General features: G+C 43.7%; 1 protein-coding gene and 1 long non-coding RNA gene across 2 annotated transcripts in view; one reads left to right on the top strand and one right to left on the bottom strand.

The window, feature by feature from the left end:
* The window catches only part of LOC130169248 (protein unc-13 homolog B-like), a 180,700-nt gene that overhangs the window by 23,387 nt on the left and 135,255 nt on the right, over positions 1-22,058 (bottom strand). Inside the window, exons 26-30 of the mRNA XM_056375810.1 lie at positions 19,445-19,571; positions 19,011-19,107; positions 7,666-7,809; positions 4,254-4,331; positions 3,832-3,909 (exon numbers count right to left, since the gene is read on the bottom strand). Coding sequence (XP_056231785.1) covers positions 3,832-3,909; positions 4,254-4,331; positions 7,666-7,809; positions 19,011-19,107; positions 19,445-19,571 — 524 coding nt within the window. The remainder of the gene's footprint in view (positions 1-3,831; positions 3,910-4,253; positions 4,332-7,665; positions 7,810-19,010; positions 19,108-19,444; positions 19,572-22,058) is intronic.
* On the top strand, positions 9,934-10,354 carry LOC130169735 (uncharacterized). Its single transcript, XR_008827877.1, has 2 exons — positions 9,934-10,181; positions 10,324-10,354. It is a non-coding gene; the product is annotated as an uncharacterized LOC130169735 (long non-coding RNA).

Here is a 22,058-nt window from a genome sequence, read left to right as displayed (position 1 = left end):
TAATCAAATATGTGTGTAATGTTTCGGTGTCGACATAAATGTAGTGTTTTTGCTGTGCAAAGAGAAAAGTGACTGATCACAGAAGATAAAAAAAAAAATACAATTAAAGCCTCGCGCTTGAATGCCTCCGCCACTCAGACTATATTCAGGTTACATCCCTGTTTATCCAGTCATATAAAATATTGATTATTTGTGTGAAATTTTGTCATAATTGCTGTGTGAAGTTTTGAGTAATGGATAAAAGTGTTTTCAGAGGCCTTGACCTTTAACCTTTGACCACGAAAATCTAATCAGTTGAGTCCAAGTGAAGGTTCAGTGAGATATTGTCTCCACAAGGTCAAAACTTTGTTTTGTGAGACCACCAAGCCCTTGACCTTTGACCCCCAAAATTTAAACAGTTTGTCCTTGAGTCCAAGTAAATGTTTTTACTAAATTTGAAGAAATTCCCTCAAGGCGTTTCTGAGATATTGTGTCCACGAGAATGGGACGGACGGACAACCTGAAAACAGTATATGTCTCGGGCTCTGACTGTCGCTGTAACTCTGATCTAAACTAACAGGCCTTTTCTCACAGCAAATATATGGAAGAGCACAAGTGAACCCAATAACATTAAAGATGGCAGCCAGAAAGCACAATAGGCCCTGGATGGAAAGCAGCCATGACTCAAGTTAATATGTACACCTGTGTGTGACAAGTTAAAAGCTCTGGGCAACCTGAAACGACACGCCACGTCAGACCTATGAAAAGCTTTTCGTATTGAAGCTGGAATCGCTGTGTGTCAATTTAATGTTTGCCAGTTTAAAACCACTCAAGTGTCACTTTATCCAAAACGTGACGCTGAGGTTTGAGGTTGTAGCAGACAAACGAGCTGACCCACCTCCTCGTCACACTCCTCGGGCTCCTCCTCATTCTCAAGCTTTTGGAAAGAAGCAGCATCATGAATATCACATCAGGCAGAGAGGAAAAGCAACACTTCTGTGGGGGAAATCAGGGAGTCGAGGAAGGAGGAGGAGGAAGAAGGGTACTATTTGAGCTGTTGCTTATGAGTAAATTGGGATCAACTACAAACAGAAACAGAAACTACAGGGTAAAAAGAGTCGGCAGGAGGTTCAGGGAGGGTTTTTGCTTTAGTGACGTGATTTATTTTTGACATTTGTGGTTGAGGAGCGACGGGAAACAGGATCGAGGGCAAAAAAGAAACCTCAACATACCCTCTCCTCCTCAGCAGTAATCTGTAGAGAAAACACACACACACACGCTGAATCTCACACCTTACTTAAAATAATTCAAGGCCTGTGAAAGCGTACACACACACGCAAACACACAAACATACACACACACACGCAAACACACACACACACACACACACACACATACACATACGCCGTAGAAGCTTCACTTTTTTCCTGAACACCTGCTGCACCTTTTGCACCTTCATCCTCCGACAACATGATCTATTTTTAAAGAGATTTTTCCACTAGTGATGTTCCAGAAATATATCAGAAAGGTTACTTTCATTCAGCCTGAATAGTCTGGAGAAATGACTCAGGAGAAATGCACGAGGGGGGAGCGTCTCATGAGGCTGTCACAGAAGATGCATAAGTATTGTAGATTTCCCACATATAGTGCTTTCAAATCTTTTTCTAGGTTTTGCATATTGCATATGATCGGTTACGTCCATCAAATCGCTTATTTTCAACTTTTAGCACAAGCTGAAGCACTCTTAACGAGTATCCAATGACATCACTGTGGTTCTGCACAAGTCAAGTGCTCTTTGCTAGTTTCAGACTGACATGGGTGTCATTTTCCCCTCCAGCACCCACGTTATTTAAGTAGTAAATATACCTGATATACACTCTTACAGAAAGGTGTGGTCAGGTGCATTGTTGGCACTTTGCTATCTCGAGACGTTGGAAAGCGACTGACCAACAAAAGCCTGGTCTGAGGTCAGTGCTGCAGTATTTCACTGCTATTATAAGGGCGCATTGTCAAGAGAGAGATATGCACCTACATGGGCGGGCACATCATCATCCGCCAAGCTGCGTCGGGCTTTGAAAAGGAATGGGAGATGGCAGTCTGATTGGTTTATTGTATGTTACACTAAAAAAAATTCCCATGATTAATTAAGAGACTAAGCACAATCTTTCTGAACCATGCGCCTGGGGCTGCGACTGTTTTTTCTGCCATTAAAATGGCAAAAGCGATATGGACACGCTCTAAATACACACTTTAGACTGTCATTGTAACCCCTGTCAAGGGATCTGATATTTATAGGGCTCTATCCTTAAACATCTCTCTAATCACCGGGGTCAACATCAAAGATTCTGCTTTTCATTTTAATTTCTGCGTCTCCTCCTTCTGCTTCTTCTGGTAGCGGCTGATGAACCCAAATACATACAGAATAGTTCCATTATGATAATTGGGTCACACCTGGAGGACGGTGAGGTGACCCAAATAGGTTCACCTATGTACTGGGATATACTGTTTCCTGTGGGGGGTTTCATCGGCTGGAGCTTTTCCAGCACCATTTCAAGAAAAGCCTGCTGAGTGAACATCTGCAAACTTACAAACAAATCTCATTGAAAACATTTAATGACAACTAGATGTTTGGATTAACTGGAGTAACTATCCACTCCTGGTAAAGGCAGCTGTGGCATGTTGTCGGGTGGGAAACGTATAATGTCTGACACAGCCATCAGTACAATTTGCTCCATTAGAATTATTTTTAAACCTTTGTCCTTTATGTTCTCTGAGATTTACACATGGAGGCAGAACTGCGGTCACTTCAGCAGAGCAGAAGAATGGCAGGGCCGAATGTCTGACTGCTAAGTTTTTCTTCTATCTTATGTAAATGCGACAACACTACACTGTTATCTGAGAAAGGTTGAGATGTTAGTGCTACAACCAGTCGTTACAACGACCAGGAACACTGACGAATCACGTGGCATCAGTGGCCTTGATAACGACAAATATAACATAATATACAATCAATAACAAATGCTAGTGAACAAAACTCCCTCTGCAGAGCCAATATTAGCGATCTGGTGCTGTGTAATAATAATAATAATGAAAATGTGTAATATTATTGTCAGGGAAAGTATCTTTTGATTAAATGTTAAAATACCTTGAAAAATGAAGTGGATGGTAATTGGTCATGTGACCCACTTAGTATTTATCACACCTGTGAACGCTCTTGTAATTCTACTGAGTGAACCTGAAGAAGCTGCAGGTGAAACACGTTGCTCGCTCTCAATAAAAGTCACGGTGAAGACATCTCAGTGTGCGGTGGTTAGGTTTGAGTTTGATATAAAATATGCTGTTGAGCAAAACGTAAAATAGATATTTGAGAATTTACTTTTTTGCTTTTAAACTGCAAATTGCCAAAACCAAGAGCCTGTTGCTGAGTTAGACTGATTTACAATCATAGATCCATAATTAAAATGATGTTTAACTTATTATGACATATGTTTAAAATCTAATGTAACGAACAACAGGATTTTAACACTTTATCCTTAAGGAAATTCAAGTCTGCTAAGTATGAATGAGTACACACAATAAAATGTAATGTTTTTTAACTTATTGACTCTCTTTTTCTACTTCAAGGTTTTTTCACTGCTGCTGTGTTTTTATGATAAATGAGCATTAATGTGACACATTAATATTTTTGCCTCAACTGGATTTAAATTGAGGCTCTGCTCTTTATTTGCCTGTTGCCATAGCGTCGGAGGCTTTTTTTTTTTTTCATTCACCCAGAACGATGAGAAAGTTTTCACTTCAGACACTCAGTGGCAGATGATTAGAGATATGTGTTTTGTTGTGTGCATCTCTCACCTGTTTCGCTCCCATCGACTCAAACATCTTCTCCAGAAGGACCCTCATCTGCTGGATGTTGTTCATCAGCACACAGGGCTGGAGGGAGATGGATGAGGGAGACAACAGGTGCAGGTGGGCGAGAGAAAAACAAAATGAGGGTGACGGAAAGGCAGGTGAAGAAAGAAAAGTCAAGAAAGTCAAAGAAAGGAAAAAAATAAAAGAGCAAATGAATGAGAGTGGGTGAGAAACAGAGCAAAACAAAAGACGGAGAGAAGGCGATGGAAGGAGGATGAAAGAACCAAACAGAGACAGAAGATTTACAAAAGTGGGCAGCAGCAACTAAAATATTAATCCACTCTGCAGAGAGTGTTCAAAGTGTTCGGTCCCTCTCCAAATCAGATGATGATCAGAGCGAGGCGGTTTGGAAGCACAATACTCACTATCTTCTCCTTCTCACAGTAGGAGGGGAAGCTCTTGGACAGCAGGGCACAGTACTGCAGCAGCACTTTAGTGATCGTCTGTGGGAACAAGATAACAAACACTTGGGACATGCTTGCACTTGGAAACCTCTGGGGTGGTGAATCTATACACTGGTAAATTACTCCTTTTAGTTTGATGTGTTTGGTCAGAAAACAACCAGTTCTGTTTGAACTGAAAGTGGCATCGAGTTTTCACTGCGACTGAAAATGTTTGTCTCAGTCTTTTGCTTAAAGAGCTGCAGAGAGTGTTAGCAGTGATCTGAGGGTTTATGTCTTTTGGTCCAAATCAATCTAAGTCAAGTCTTTAGTCTGTACGAGCAAGTCTCAAGTCAGATCTCACGTCCAAGCCTTCATTAGCAAACTGTAACTGACTGTTGAATGAAATTAAAAATAACAAGCTGTGTAGCTTCGCAAGGCAGGTCCGACTCATTCCCATTTTTATCTCATTTATTTTTGTTCAGGAATTGTGACTTGAGACTTGAATGTTTTTGCTTTACAGTGAGTATACAGTCGTGTGCAACTCAAGTCCATGTCCAAGTCTCAGGTAAGATAACTACTGCGGCGGAAATCTTTGTGAGCTGGAGAAACACACGACCACCAGGAGCTCAGATGTGTCAGGCAGAAGTATTTATTGTAAGCTATAGACTCCAAGGAGAAAATGTTGAGCAGGACAAAGATGTCTGGTCCTGCAGGGTGTATACAGTACCTCACTTAACTAAGGTTTAAATATAGTCTAAACCTTTAAGCCTGGTCATTTAATTCATTTTATTGACACCAACAGTCATAATATAGGCTACACAGTGAACCTTTGTCTAACAACGGGAGGTTGTTACGACCTGAACTCTTGGAGTGTGAGTAAGTCTGACAAAATAAGGAAAGAAGACTGGGAGAAAAATTCCTTCACAACTACCACAAAAGTGAAGGACGTCTGGATACTGATGTCTGATGATGATTCCTCGTTGTTAGAAAATTAGCAGAAAATAAAAAACAAATGAATCTTCTAAATAAGCAGCCAAGTCCTAAGTATGTTTAGCCAGAGACACATGGGTTTTGTTGGGAGTGGGAGTGACTAGTTGGTGCCACTCTACTCCTGCCTGATTACAGAAAACCACCGGGCATTGTTTGTTCATTGATCTGGCAAGATATCTTAGCTGCTATGTGCCCCCCCACCCCCCCACCCCGTCTGCCAATCACAGATTGTAGGCGGCACTCAAAGGACATCTTTTCCCTTGGATCTCTGGTGATGAACACTTTCTCTCAGTTTCTTCTTAGCATGTGCAGACGTGACGGCTGTTCGCTCTCACACACAAAACAAGCCAATCTTTCCTAAACAAAGCACTGTTCCTGTTGCCAGGAGAATGAAAATCATGATTCTTTCTTCACTGAAAAAGACATAAAAAGACACTGTGCAAATGCTTGCAGTATTAATCAACTGAAAGAGATGAGAACTATATGATGTCCTCCAGGTTTGTACAGTTCGACATACTGTATCAACAGCTGGCTGCAGTAATGTGCTGTACAAGCAAACAAAGCAGGTTTCAAAACACTCCAAGAAAAAGTCTTTGCAAATGTTTAATGAGGTAGTATATTCAGCCGGCGTGTTCGTTAGGCCTTCAGAATACACACAGAGCTGTTCGGTGACTAACGATGAATGTCATCCTTGTTTACAATAAAAACTCCACAGGGTACTTTTAAATAAATCAGTGAGTTAATTTATCGGTTGCGATGGTAACTCGGGGACAGGAAATGACAAAAAACAAACAAACAAAAAAAAAACTGTGTTAACTCACATCATCCTGAACCTCGCTGTGAGAGATTTCCCTACTTTCTGCCCGGTCAGCCAGTTGGCCCTCTTACACTTATGCATTAAACATGTGGTCTGTTAGCTCCCCGCATTACTTAGTATGGTTTCCTCTCATTGTATAACTCTGTCTCTCCCTTTGTCCTTTTCTGCATCTGTCTTCTTTACTGTCATCTCACAGTTTTACAAAATGAGCTGTAACTGTTAGTGAGTGACAAAGAGGCGAAAGAGAGAGAGAGAGAGAGAGAGAGAGAGAGAGAGAGAGGAGAGAGAGAGAGAGAGAGAGAGAGAGACTGGACGAGTAATGGAGAGAAGTTACAAATAGAGGCAGATACTGATGGGAAATGATTCGAGGACAAAGAAAAGACAAAGTATAGAGTTGAGAGAGGAATGAGATGGCAAGATGGTAGAAGAGTAGATGGAAAACAAACTAAAGAGAAAACAGGAAGGAGAGAAATTGACATGAGTAGAGTGGATGAAAATGAAAAGGGATTGAGGATGGACAGCTGAGAGTGATGGCTTAGGTTAGCCATTCTTTATCTAATGAGTCTCATATCGATCGAGCCATCACACCACACACACACACACACACACACAGATATATGTGCAATCAATTCTTCGGCAAAAAAAAGATTTGTTAGATTTAATGGACGACTAAAGGCATCTGAAAAAAAAAAAAAAAGAAATTAAAGGTCCAATGACTACAAAAACACGTCACTGTATGCTGAGTTTGTATATTTTGCAAACAAGTACCTGAAAGTCATGAGTCAGTATCTCAGAGGCATAAATGAGTCAAAGCAGAGGAAATTACGAATTGTAACATATTGAGTTGGTAAAGGAGAAGCTCAGAGTTAAAAACAATGGCTGAACTTCTGAAACCTCCTCTAATCATCATCAGTTTCTTCTTCTTTCTCAGGGCAGATTGGAGGCTACAGTGAGAAAGTGACAAGACAGGCCGGGGCTAGCTGGTTAGCATGCTAACTTCAGGAAAAGAAAAGTTGTGAGTTAACATTGGCGTTGCTTTCCACCACTGGAGACAGCTCTTGGTGAGTAAAGTAAAGGAATGAAGTTTGATGCTGAAGTCACAACATTTCTTCTAGACTGGTAAGCAAACTGCTGTTTATGCTAACGTTAGCTATGTAGCATTAGCAAGTCTTACAAATGGCTCCTTTAAAAAAAATTGATTATAGGAGATAAAAGTTCTCTGAAATCTTCAGACCTGGGAACCCATGGTTAATTAATGATCCTAGAACAGTTTACATTCAAATGACTTAAATTATTAATGAATCTACTAATAGACTAATGGTCTCAGCTCTGACTCGGTGGATTATGTAGAACTGGGGCGCTGTTTCCATTCATCTCCACTGTGTCGAGGTGGAGGCAGAAAGACATTTTTTTTTTTTTTGTAAATTGGGTGAATTTACTTTAATGTGCTTATAATGTATATGAATGACATGGCAGTTGCTTTTGTTCATGTTTGTGTAGCAGCCTGCATGTCCAGAAAAAAAAAAAACACAACACATGTCCAGACAGAGCCCAGAGAGGAAGGGGATTTTGTGTTACATATCTCACCTTGGCGAAGCGTCTGTTATACTGCGCCACCACAGCCGGGTCGGGGCAGTCCAGCTTCTTGATGATCTCAAAGCTCTGGTTGAGCTGAGTGAAGATGTCCACTACCGAGCTGGAGAACAGAGCGTGCTCTGACGTCTGCTGGAACTGCAGGCGGAGGGACAAGATGACAAATTTCAGCATTGATATTTTTTTTAATCAAAACAGCAAAGTCATCACTGCCTCCTGCATCCTCTCCTCTGCTAACCTGTTGTCAAATAATAAGTCACACTGTTCTTATTTCTTTTCCTGGCTACTGTAGCTGTGTTCTCCTGTAATCACTCCGCAGATTTCAGGGCACTCTGACCATTACAGTCATTATCACTCAGTTGAAATGTTGCTGGTCTGGGAATGGAGGGCTTATTGCACTGCTGCACTAATCATATGTTCCTACAGATAAATTCATCAGCTAAATGGCTCAAATGGAAGTGTATCTGGTGCCCAGAGGGTCGGCGTGGTAGTTTGTGGTGGTTAAGAGAGCCGCGCCACATATTTTCCCAAGTGACCGAGTCCTGCTGTTGCATTATGTGGTCCGTCTTAGTTTTAGAAACCCATAAGATATGTATCCATAACTGGTTCTTTAAGATCCAAAGGAGGCCAATAAGAAGTTTACACTTCCTCAATAAAATCTGTCTCTGATGGAGTCCTCATAAACTCCCATGAGCTACAAGAGTTATATCATCAGGCCACTTAAGAGGCTAAAGAGGTAGAGAATATATATGCAGAGGAAAATAGTATTTGCTTGAATTATTCTCTAAAAGCCAATCTACAGAAACATTCTTAATGCTTCATCCCTCCTGCATTTTTGTAAGCATTTCATAAATGAAGCTAAACCTGTGAGCTTGTTTATGCACCATGATGCTCACACGGCTTATTCCTCACACTGCAGCATTTATCTAATGCACCCTTTTAGTGTTTAATGATGCACTTCAGAGATTTTCTATCTCCTTTGCTGCTACATTGCTCACCTGAAAGCTACACTGCCGCCACTGCTGTTCATATATAAAAGCCTCCTCTCGACCCCGGCATCCACCCGTAAGCTATGAGCCTACCTTCCCGTAAAGGAGAAGTTGTATCGTTGCTTCCCATTACTTGGCGTTCTGAGCTTTAAAGATCCCATTTTGTATAAAGTGAGATTTCCATGTCATTATAAAGCAGGTCTGGGTTTTATATTAACACTGTGAAAGTATCAAAGCGCTCAGTCCACAGAGAAACACACACAGCCTGTATTCAGAAACTGAGCCTTAAAACGAGCCGTCAGGCCTTCTGTAACTTTGTGATGTCACAACCAAGCAGGCTCAGAGCCTCTCATCTGATTGGCTCACTGACCTGTTGTTACTAGAGCTAGAGCTACTTGAGAGAGACCTGAGAGAGGGATGTAAAACTACACTGAGACTGTTTTTGGTTCTTAAAACCACAAATTTATCTTCTTATGGATCAACACTTCAAATAAAACACAGGAAAAGTGTGAAACATGGACCTTTAAGTTTCTGTGGTAGAGACAACATCAGAGTCTGGATGCTAAACTCTAATCATGCGCATTTTCTACATTCACATGTTGTTCAGTGTACAATGATTAATTCATTGTGGGTTTGAAAGTTCCCTCAGTGACGGAGAACCGGACCAGCTTGTGTGCCTACTGTATGATAAAAAAAAGTGGGACTCATCTTAAGATCAAATAAAAACATTTGAAGTGCCTCAAAATTATACTTTGGTTGACGTTTTCAGTGCCGGTCCTGACCACGAGCCTTTTTCTACAGACTAAACTCTCACTCTCAAAAAACTCCCAGAGGTCGACACAGTTCCTTGGAGATGAAGTGCAGCTTTTGGACCAGCACGAGCTCGAGAGACAACACTTGTCCATCATCCTGTTAATCTTGGACCGGCTGAGCAGGACTGTGCTGCACCTGAATGAACCGAGTCCATGAACAAAAAGGTCATGGGACTGAAGCTGTCTGTCATTCTGTTGTGGATGTCAGTGTTGTAGAAAAGCTTTCCCTGGTTTTTCTACTGCTGTTAAACTTTGGCTCCTTTACTGGGAAATAATCAGAAAATCTGAAAAATATGGTTTCACGGAGCTTTCAGCAGCTGGAAACAACAACACAAGGTCAGAAAGCAGCTGTATGACGAAGTCGGTTTAATGGAAAGCTCACCAGTTGTATCAGTGTTCACACTTTAACGTTCAGCCGTGTTGATAGCAGTGAAATTGCTTTTACAGGATCGTTTGTTCGAAAGCCCACATTGTTCAAGTGAGATTTATGTGTTATATAGTGTGTTTGCATAGAGAACTTATTTTTCCCACTTTATCGAATGCGTCTCAGTTTTACCGACGTTCCTGAATGCACCACCTGTGTGCATGCTTCTGCTCCGTTAGTGTTCTCCTTTCTTCCATGCGGTCAAGAGCAGACAGTTTTCCTTCACCTCATGCAGCATTAGCTATCCTGATTCCCTGTTTTCCCGCTGTGTGTAAATGAGAAGTGGTGAGTGTGATTATTAGGTTATGTTTAATGATTATTATATTATTGTTTGCACAACTAATATTATGCTAGTGCAGTATTAAGCTAGTTTACTGTTTCTATGATAGTAAAATGTTTGTTTATTTTGTTTGTATTATTGTTGCAGACCACAGCTAAATAAATGAAGGATACTTCAATCTGACTGCCTCCGTGTTCTCTTACCAAGACACATTATCCCTACCTTGCCGCTCTTATACAACCAGTTTCCTGGAGAACCCATATCTCCTTTTTATGGTCCTTCGAGCCGGATAGAGCATCAATCAAGGTATGGAACCAACAAACTTGGATGCACAGACTGAACCTGCACCCCAACGTGTTTCACAGAGGGAAAGACACCTTCCATCATACCTGAGCGACTATGTGGTTGCAACTCTCCCTCCAGAGGGACAAAACCAAGCCACACAGCCAGCTCCCTCCACCAGACATTCACGCAGTGAGCGAACACGTTCTTCCCGGACCTCCAATTCAAGACTCACAAGGTACTCACGTGCATCTCAAAGAACATTCCCATCTCTCTCAGACCTTGAGACAGCCCAGCTTGAAGAGCGAGTAAAGCAGATAGAGCTTGAGGAGTTGCAGCAGCAGGTGGAAGAGGACCAACTCGTCCAAGCAGAGTATCAGCGACTTCAAGCTCAAGCCAGAGAGGCCCAAAGGCTACAGGAGGAAGTTCTTAGAACCCGAGAATCATTAACAAAGCAACTTGAACAACGGCGACAAATAAAGAAGAGAGCTAACGATCTGGAAATAGCTAAGATGGTTACATCTCTTCTTAAAGAGAAAGCACAAGAACCAGATAGTGCAAGAGCCTCTGCTGCCCATTCAACTCATTCACTAGCGACGGCGGCTCTGCCTCCAGAGGTTCAAGTGGCTCAGCCTCCGGCGCCACCTGTGGCTCTGCCTTCGCCACACGTGACTCCGCCGCCAGAGGGTGCTGTAGCTCCGCCTCCGCTCCAGGCGACTCCACCTCCAGTGCAACACGTAGCTACGCCTCCGCTTCAGGTGGCCCCGCCTCTTCTCCCAGCGCAACGCGTGGCTCCACCTCCAGTGCAACACGTAGCTACGCCTCCGCTTCAGGTGGCCCCGCCTCTTCTCCCAGCGCAACGCGTGGCTCCGCCTCCCGTTCGAGACACAGCTCTGCCTCCTGCTACTCAACGTGTAGCTCCACCTCCAATAATGCTGGCTTCATCTCCCTTGCTGCAACTAGCTCATCCTCCTGCAACCCTACCTATTAGCTCGGTGGCAGCAAACTACCATCAGCCGAATGCCTTCAATCCCCCTGTACAAACACTGTCATACGCCACTCCAGCTTTGACTCAACCCAGTCCACAAGTGCCCAATGTTTCCCCAATCCTCGCCTCGTCCTATGGCATCCCGAAACCGATGATCCCCATATTCGAGAGTGGTAAAGAAAGTGACTTTGCCCTACTGAAGATGGCCCTTGACAACTTGTTAAATAGCCATCAGCACCTCAATGAGCAGTACAAGTATCAGGTGCTCCTGGGACACTTGAAACTTCATAGTGCACTCCAACTCGCTAAAGCATACATGCATGACCTTAAGCCGTACACCATGGCTATGCAAGCTTTACAGGAAAAGTATGGTCAACCCCGCCAGCTTGTCCAAAGTGAATTAGGCGCAATCTTGAACGCCCCAGCCATCAGGTTTGGAGACTCTGAAGCCTTTGATGAGTTCGCCTTGTCGATCCAGTCACTAGTAGGCATGCTTAGGACTCTGGAGGGACAGAACGGCTACGAGCTAAGATGTGGATCCCACGTTGACCGACTGCTGAGTAAGATGCCGCCAAGTTATCGCGATGGATTCGTAGAATATTGTCTGAACCAAGGCATTCTTCGGACAGGAACTGACCAAACCTATACTTTACCAGATCTGAGCTCCTGGCTACAGATGAAATCTCAGGCCAAGCGCATCGCAGGTAGAGCAGCTTCACTCTACCACTATGAGGCTCCAAAGCCAACCAAAGGGGACCAACGTCCTCTCAGTAGACCAAAGGAGAAACCCACAGCATTCTTCCTGACTGCTAGTGATCAGCGAGGCTCCAAAGGACGGCTTGCCCAGCCTAGGCCTTCATCCAAACCTCAACCATACTGCCCACACTGCAACAACAAAGAACATTTCTTAAACGGTTGCCTCAAGTTCAAGGCGTTGACCACAGCACAGATGGTGGATTGGTTAACGGACGGGCAACGGTGCTGGAGGTGTGGACGACCTCACAAGCCTGACGTTTGTACCCTCAAGCGACCTTGCAATGTCTGCAAGGAGCAGCATCTGACAATACTACATGATGCAGTCCAGCAAACACAGAAGAGTGTGCTGATGGTGACTGCTCCCACGACAAAGGTGTACTTAGATAGACCAAACAGATCCCCCAAGGTGATGCTGAAAATCGTGAAAGTCCTACTCCACAATGGGAACCGAGTCTTAGAGACTTATGCAGTTCTGGACGATGGCTCTGAGCGAAGCATCATCCTGCCATCAGCTGTCCAACATTTGAACCTTACTTCACATCCTGAAACGCTTACCATCAGGACTGTTCACCAGGACGTAGTGCAGCTGCACGGCGCTTCAGTGACTTTTCATGTATCTTCCCCCATCAAACCTGCTGAGAAGCATCACATACGTCAAGCATTCACATCTGACAATCTAGGTTTGTCAGAACACTCTTATCCAGTGTCAATCCTCCAACGGAGGTATAAACACCTCCGCAACTTACCTCTGCCTCCCGTCGACCATGTCCAACCTCTGTTGCTCATCGGATCTGACACGCCTCATCTTCTTGCACCTATAGAGCCGGTGCACTTGGGCCCACCAGGAGGACCCATTGCAGTCCACACCAAACTTGGTTGGTCGCTCCAAGGTCCCACCAGCACAGAGCACATAGCTTCATCCGAACAGCAATGCTTGTTCACTGCAACGGTCACGCCTACCTGTGAGCTCCTAAAGAACGTAGAGCGGCTATGGCAGATCGACACTCTCCCCTTTATGAGTGAGAAGCAAGCAACTCGGTCAAAGCAAGACCAGCAAGCCCTGAACCTTCTTCAGACGTCCACCACCAGGGTCACTGTTGGTGGGATACAAAGATATGCTACGCCATTGCTTCGTCGAGCCAACTCTCCAAACCTTCAGGCTCCTATGGAAGCAGTGTTACCTAGCCTCCGAAGTACAGAGCGGAGACTTGCCAAAGACCCAGAACTAGCCAAGGTATACTGCCAGGAAATCCAGAAGCTCGAGAAGATGGGCTATGTAGCAGTTGTGCCACCAGAGGCAGCTATGTCAACCCCCGAATCCTGGTTCATCCCTCACCATATGGTGCGGCATAACAACAAGAACAGAATAGTCTTTAACTGTTCTTTCCAGTACGATAGGAAGTCCCTCAACAACCTTCTCCTGCCCGGACCTACTTTAGGCCCATCGTTGCTCGGAGTCCTCATTCGGTTCCGGCAGTATCCAGTGGCAGTGAGTGGAGACATAAAGGGTATGTTTCACCAGATACGCTTGTTGCCAACCGACAAACCAGTTCTGCGTTTCATCTGGCGGGGGATGCAGAGGACGGAGGAGCCAAAGATCTATGAATGGCAAGTCCTACCGTTTGGCACTACTTGCAGTCCTTGTTGTGCCATCTACGCCCTGCAGCGGCACGTACAGGAAACCAACAGCGACCTCGCGGACTGTGTCGAGCAGTCATTCTACGTGGATAACTGTCTCCGCAGTACACACTCAAAAGAGGAAGCTAAGGACCTGGTAGACAGGCTGTGCCAGCTACTCCACTCCGGCGGTTTTGAGATACGCCAGTGGGCTAGCAACGTTCCAGCTGTCATTGAGCATCTCCCAACTGATGTACGGTCTGAGAGCAGTGAGCTATGGCTCTCCCAATCCAGTACAGACCTACAGGAGCCAACTCTTGGATTGCGATGGGACTGCCTCCGCGACTCACTGAAGTACAAACACAGACCAGCTGAGAGAACAGAACCCACGTTAAGGACTGTTTACAAGGTACTTGCATGTCAGTACGACCCGTTAGGGTACATTGTTCCATTTACAACAAGAGCCAAGATTCTCGTCCAGGACCTTTGGAAGGAAAGAATCGGTTGGGACGACCCAATTCAACCACAGAGCCTGCGAGACAGATGGTTAACATGGGAACAGGAAATTCCTGACCTGACTCAGATGGAAATCCCAAGATGCTATGCACCAGCCTCCGCAGACTCTCCTACATCTATCCGAGATCTCCATATTTTCTGCGACGCTTCTGAGAGAGCATACGGGTCTGTTGCTTACTTGCGAACAGAGGATGATCAAAAGGAAATTCATGTTGCTTTCATCCTAGCCAGATCCCGTGTGGCACCAAAGAAGCAACTATCCATCCCTCGGTTGGAGCTGAGTGCTGCGCTCACTGGTGCTCAACTAGCTCGTGTTATCCAAACGGAGCTCACCTTACCTATCAGGAAGGTCACACTCTGGTCGGACTCCACAACAGTCCTCCACTGGATTCAGTCAGAATCTTGTAGTTACAAGGTTTTTGTGGGCACTCGTGTGGCCGAGATCCAGAACCTTACTGATGTGAGCAACTGGAGGTACGTGGATAGTGCCAATAACCCCGCTGACGACATCACGCGTGGCAAGACCTTAAAGGAATTGTCCCGACCACATCGTTGGCACCAAGGCCCTGACTTCCTTCGATGTTCTGAGGATCATTGGCCTATCAGTCCATCAGTCTATCCAGAGCCAGAGGATAGTGAACTGAAGAAATCCTCTTTCTGCGCACATGTGACTGTTGACCCCTCTCTTCAGCTTCCTGATGTCAGCTTGTTCTCTACATGGAAGGACCTCATGCAAGCAACAGTGCGATCCCTACACGGGGCGGCTGATCCAGGCTCCGGTTCGTCCGTTGAGGCAGCTGATTACATCAAAGCGGAGAATCTCCATCTAAAGCAAGCCCAGTCTATGTCATTCCCAGAGGAGATTAAGGCTCTCATGTCAGACCGGCCCCTACCATCCCATAGCCGGCTGGGCTCACTATCTCCTGAGTACGATAAGGAGACAGGACTCCTTAGAGTCGGTGGAAGACTCCGAAGAGCTGAACAGCTAGAGACAGACGCAATCCACCCGGTCTTACTAGACCCAAAGCATCCTCTGACTAAGCTCATCATCCAGGACTTCGACGAAACGCTCCTGCACCCTGGACCAGAGAGAGTCCTGGCTGAACTGCGTCGCCGCTTTTGGATTCTGCGTGGTAGGGAAGTGGTCAAGAGGTACCAAAACAACTGTATGCATTGTCAGTCATGGCGAGCCAATCCTTCAGTCCCTAAGATGGCGGATTTGCCACCAGCTCGTCTACGGCTGTATAAGCCACCCTTTTATTCGACTGGCGTCGACTGCTTTGGACCATTCACGGTGAAGATTGGACGACGAACCGAGAAACGCTGGGGCATAGTCTTCAAGTGCATGACAACCCGGTGCGTGCATTTGGACCTCCTTGACAGCCTCAATGTTGAAGCTTTCTTGATGTCATTGCGTCGCTTCACAGCCAGAAGAGGCAAACCCTTTGAGCTCCTGTCCGACAATGGGACAAACTTTGTTGGTGGAGCTAGAGAGCTACGTGAAGCCTTTGAAGCGATGACTCCTTCTCTAAAGGAACAGCTGGCAGAACAGCAGATCACCTTCTGCTTCAATCCTCCCAGTGCTCCCCACTTTGGTGGAGCATGGGAGAGAGAGGTAAGGTCTGTGAAGACTGCCCTCAAGGTTGTTCTTAAAGACCAGACTGTATCTGAAACTGTGCTCCAGACAGTGCTAGTGGAAGTGGAAGGCATCTTGAATGCTAAGCCTCTTGGTTATGTTTCATCAGACATAGCAGATCCGGATCCCATCACACCTAGCATCCTGCTGATGGGACGCTACGATGCCTCACTCCCTCAAGCAGTTTATGACCTAAGCAACACCCTTGGAAATCGCAGATGGAGACATAGTCAAGTCCTTGTTGACCACTTCTGGTCCAAGTTCACTAGTCACTACTTGCCTACTTTGCAGAAGCGACAGAAGTGGCAGAAGGATGGGAAATGCCTCATGCCAAACCAAGTGGTGCTCATTGTGGATCCCCAACTCCCAAGAGCTTCATGGCCCGTCGGTAAGGTGACGGATACTTATCCTGGAGCTGATGGGCGTATTCGGACCGCTGCTGTGAAGGTCAAGGATCGGACATACATTCGACCAGTAGCTCGCTTGGTCCAACTCCCCAAGCTAGAAGATGAGGAAACCAAGGACTTACTTACCTGAGTGACCTTTCTACCTTGGATTCGACTGTCAATGTTGACAGTCGGGGGCGGCTGTGTTCGAAAGCCCACATTGTTCAAGTGAGATTTATGTGTTATATAGTGTGTTTGCATAGAGAACTTATTTTTCCCACTTTATCGAATGCGTCTCAGTTTTACCGACGTTCCTGAATGCACCACCTGTGTGCATGCTTCTGCTCCGTTAGTGTTCTCCTTTCTTCCATGCGGTCAAGAGCAGACAGTTTTCCTTCACCTCATGCAGCATTAGCTATCCTGATTCCCTGTTTTCCCGCTGTGTGTAAATGAGAAGTGGTGAGTGTGATTATTAGGTTATGTTTAATGATTATTATATTATTGTTTGCACAACTAATATTATGCTAGTGCAGTATTAAGCTAGTTTACTGTTTCTATGATAGTAAAATGTTTGTTTATTTTGTTTGTATTATTGTTGCAGACCACAGCTAAATAAATGAAGGATACTTCAATCTGACTGCCTCCGTGTTCTCTTACCAAGACACATTATCCCTACCTTGCCGCTCTTATACAACCAGTTTCCTGGAGAACCCATATCTCCTTTTTATCGTTTATTAGGCTTTTTCAAGCTTCCTGAGTCCTTCATATTTGTGACGTGATATTTTTAGGACGTGAGTCACCTTCCATTACTCTCATATCTCCTCTCCAATTTCCTCCTTGTTGTGAGCAATTTGACCTGAGTCACAGTGTGTCACGAGAGTGTTTGCAAATGCAAAAATGGATATGAATTTATCACATTTATACAAGATTTGTGTAGTAATACCCCAGTCATAATCACAAACATAATGTCTTCATCTCCGCTAATTGAGAGGGCAGCCAATTGTCCCTGTTTATCTTAATTAAATTCTGGTGTCTGCTGAGAGAATTCCTCCGTCCTCAGGAAATAAGAAATTGAAGCTTCAGAGGGAAATGCTAGATTTCCTTCCAGTGGGGGAGACGTATCGGTAAACAAATGCTTTACACAGTTACTGGCATCCTGTTAGAGGGTGCAACAGTCAAACTGTGCCATTTCAAACCACTTTATTTAGAAGACAACATCCGTGTGCTTCCTTTAATACACAAACAAGCTTTAATGAGAGGGTGCGAAGTGTACAGAGGTTAATTATAGTATCGGGGAGAGATATGAGCCAGAGACTGTGTGAGCTGAAATAGTTTTAAAAACAACTAGAAAATGGCTCCTTCTGCTCTGAGTACAACAAGTCCCCAAGTCTAAATGACCACACGGGCTGTTTGTCCCTTCACTCTGACATGACCCATGGGAGCATCTCCTGGATGTGCCACAGATAAACTGTTGAAAAATGAATAAATAAATGAATAAATAAATAACCCTTTTAGGATGTAACAGTGCTACAGTAATGGTTTGGTTAGGTTTAGGCACAAAAAGAACGTGTTTCGGGAAATGTCTGTTGTCATGGTTACAATAATAAACATGCAGTTAACGGTGTAGAATAATCGTGGGGTTTGGAAATAGGAGGCGAAGATGTTTTGTTGACCCTTCCCTTTTCTTACAAAAACTTTATCACTACGTCACCTGACTACAGCCACGAGATGATCATACACATGTTGCTCTGGGGATTGATGCCGTCTCACAACGCCACCAGATGTTTCTCTACAATAAAACGTGGCTATGGGTTGTAATAAGCTTTCTTTAGATTCCCAATGATAATATTATTTATCTGTCGGTATCCATTGCAAAAAAAAAAAAAAGTCAAGAAATCTGCTTAGAAATCAGGACAGAAAACTTTATAACTTTATAACGCCAGAACTGAGAATTATTCAGTTTTTATGTTTTCTTCAGAATGGCCACACTGAAAACAGGAACTGCTAATAGCTAATTCAGCATACTTTAACTGTGCAAACAAATATTGGCTGCAAAGATAAGGCCCAAGTCTGACTCCATAGCAACATTTCACTTCCTTGTTTACATTCTCCAAATTATGGGAACTGTACGTCCGAAACTTAGAGCGCGATGAAATTGGTACGTTTTTAGATTTGTTTGTTTTCATTAGTTTCTCATTCCCTGATAATAGCTGCTGTTGATAGTTCTGTGGATCACGGTGGCACAGTGTGATAGGTTGCCTAGAAACACCAAGACACAGAAACATGATTACCAAAATTAAATAAAATGTAAAAAAAAAAAAAAAAAAAAGGTAATTCAGAGATACAGGACAAAGAAAAAAGCATAGAGGTTCATTTCATGGTTTAGACTACGGCTTAGACACACAATGAATTGTTAAGACTACAGTCCTGCTGCAAATAACATTTTTTAAGCCTCATTTTCACTTGTATTATTGATTTGTTATTCTTTAAAAAAAAAAAAAAAAACTAACAAACTAAGGACTGATAGAAATCCTGGATTTTTGTCTGAGTCGTGAGGAAGGAAGGACGGACTCATGCTGAGTTGAAAACTTTCTACCTGTGAATTATCTTTTCTCACTCCGACGCCCTCCACAGTCTTGACCCTTCGACTCACCCCTTCTCTCTTGTCTCTCTCCAGCGCCGCGTGCATGAACTCCATCGACACCTCCTCGTTCTCAGCCAGCCAGGCCAGGACGAACTGGAGGAACCACCTGCAACAAGACGCAGAGAGAACTGCTGCTAACCCTCCGTTTGAGGAACAATAACACTGATACACAAAGATGTTTTATATCCTCTTATCAATACCAATCAAAAATTCATTTTCTTAACTCGCCATTTCTAAAACGTGACTTTAGAGACACTATGTTTGATTAAATTTTTTGTTTTATTTAGTTTTATTGAATTTCTCACTTGTCTCATTGCTACCACGGTATTATCAATATTATTATCATAACCCTGTCACCCATACTTCTAGTGTCCACACTTGGTGAGGAGTGCTGTGTAGTGTGTGTGTGTGTGTGTGTGTGTGTGTGTGTGTGTGTGTCTTACGCTGGGTACTCAGGCACAGCGTCTGTGAAGGTGGGCAGGTCCTTAACATACTCGTTGTACAGCCACTTGACCTTGAAGTGCAGGTTCATGTAGTCGGCAGTCTTGCAGAGCTTGTGTCTCTCGTGTTCTGTGAGGATGACGACCACACACACACGAACACACACGAACACACACAAAAGCACAAGAGTAAGATTTTGCGTGCATGTTCATTTGTACCCATGAAATCTTTTCTTTGTATAATCCTGGCCAACATGAGTTATTTATATCTGTGCACATTTCCCTGACCAACAAGTCTGCAGACAAAGAAACAGATCGGCTGGACTCTTTCCTGAGTTTTAATTACTTTCTAGGTAGCACTGCATAAGATATCAAGGGTAACAGATGGATGGATCAATAAAGAAATTAACAAAGAGTGATCTATCTTTAGTCTGTCCCCTTCAATTCATTGTGGGGGACAATAAAATTAAAAAGGAATCTGAAAGCTCCTTGAAATTACCACAGAGTCAGATCGATGACGTTAAAGGAGAATATATGAAAGTAAGAGGAGGTTTGTATCTATTATTACAGGTCCAGGTTGGGGGTGTATTTATTGTCCCTTTCAGCTCTGCTTTTGGTCTCTACCACCTCCTGGAGGAAATATCTCTCTGTTCAGCTGATAAATGCTGCACTGTGTTCAGCAGCTGGTCTCTAACTGTGTCTGTCTGCTGCTTGGTGCCGAGCAAGTAGCGTCAGTGGGTTTTTAGAGCTTTTCTGCTTTAGAGGTTTACAGTAGAGTTGTGGGTCGGACAGCCAACCATTGAGCTGAAGCTAGCTTTACCGCTCTGTCGAGCAGCAGCTGCAGATTCATTCTCCGCAGGTTCATCTCTGTGAGCAACCCCACGTGGTTTTCACATTTTTCATTTGATGCATTGTTTGTCTTGTCTTTAAAAACAGTAGTATTAAACATTCATTCACTCATTAACAAACTAAAATTTCCTATAGATCAGATGTTCCCACCTCCTGCATCACAGACCAGTGCCAGACCTTTTGCCGACAGGTCACGAGGAAACAAGATTCAGCCGAAAGAATCATTTTCTGTGCAAAGTTTTTCCTGTTAAAAGGGAGTTTTTCTTCCCCACCGTCGCCAAGTGCTGCTCATTGTAGGAACTGTTGGGTTTCCCTCTATAATAAAGTAAGGTCCTTATCTTGTAAAGTGCCCTGAGATAATGTATATTATGATTTGGCGCTACACAAATAAGCTGAATTGAATTGAATAGAGAGTGGGTTGGTTCTCCTGTAAGTCTATCTATGCTACATTTCACTCCCCGTTGACAACATTATACTGATTTTTATCAAAGCGGGTCTGTCATCACCAGCTTCCAGCCTCCAGCAATACATGCATCTGTGTGAGGCCACTACCCTCAGGCCCTGAGATCTGTCTGCACCATTATCTTATTATTTTCATTGAGTAAGCAACTAAAATGAAACACAGATCAAATAAAGTTTTGTGCACTTCCACTTCTTTCTCTCTGTTATTTCCCATGAAGGCAGATTAATTGGGAAAGAGATCGTGCCTGAAATAAAATTTACATTATTTGTGAGCAGGCGTGTAAAGGCACAAACACAGTAATGGCAGCCTGTGGTTCCATGGTGCGAAAAAAAAAAAAAAAGAAGTTGGGAAACCCTGCTAATTAAACATCGTCTCACACACACACACACACACACACACACACCACACACACACACACACACACACACACACACACACACACACAGTCTTACCAGCGTAGAAATCAACTCTGCGGATGCGAAATGTGGTGGGAGCTGAGATGGCGACAGATTTACGAGAAAATCCAATAAGAAGTTGAAGAAAACAAGGAAGGAAGTTGGTTAAAGCAACAGCTGAGATGAGAATGGCTTTAGAGATGAAAAAACAATGATAATAACTCAAAGAAAGTGTATAACCTACTGTAGAGGAGCTGGGACTAGACTGACCCACCTACTAGCAGACAACTCAAAAACCGTCTAAAATCTAAACTAACTCTACAGGTTTCTACAGTTTAATATGAGACACAGTCAAAAGCCAGAATATAGAGAAGCGAATGGAAAACACAAAAGTGTCAAAAGTCCTCTGACGCTGACGGCTAACTAACTTGAATCAGCAGTTTGTGCACATACAGTACATCTCAACCTTACAGGATAATGAGTGCATAAATTTGCAATATGGAGATCTCCAGTTCGAAATCCATCATACTATAGAAATGAAAGACATTAGGTTTCTCACAGTGTTAGAAACTGTTGCATCTACTTTCACTGTGACTCACTGTTTATTTCTGCATCCAATTTGACGACAGAACCCACCAGTTTTTGTTTTTTTTTAACTTGATGGCCTAAAGGAGAAGATTTATTCTCCTTCGACACCTGCTGCCAAAATGCCTTTGAACAAGCCATTAAATTCTACATTTGCTGCAGCTGAGCCAACAGACTGTGGTTGTGCCGTGTGAACCTAAAGTAGGGTGTTACTGAGAGAAGATCAAAACATTTCTTTAGATAAAGAAAAGAAAAGAAGCTCCATAGCTCCTTTTCAACCATCTCTAGTTTTTAGATTTATTAAATATGCCTTGTTTTTCCAGGT

This window comes from Seriola aureovittata, chromosome 5, assembly GCF_021018895.1.
Source record: "Seriola aureovittata isolate HTS-2021-v1 ecotype China chromosome 5, ASM2101889v1, whole genome shotgun sequence".
NCBI lineage: Eukaryota > Metazoa > Chordata > Actinopteri > Carangiformes > Carangidae > Seriola > Seriola aureovittata.
This window is presented reverse-complemented; position numbering and strand designations above follow the sequence as displayed.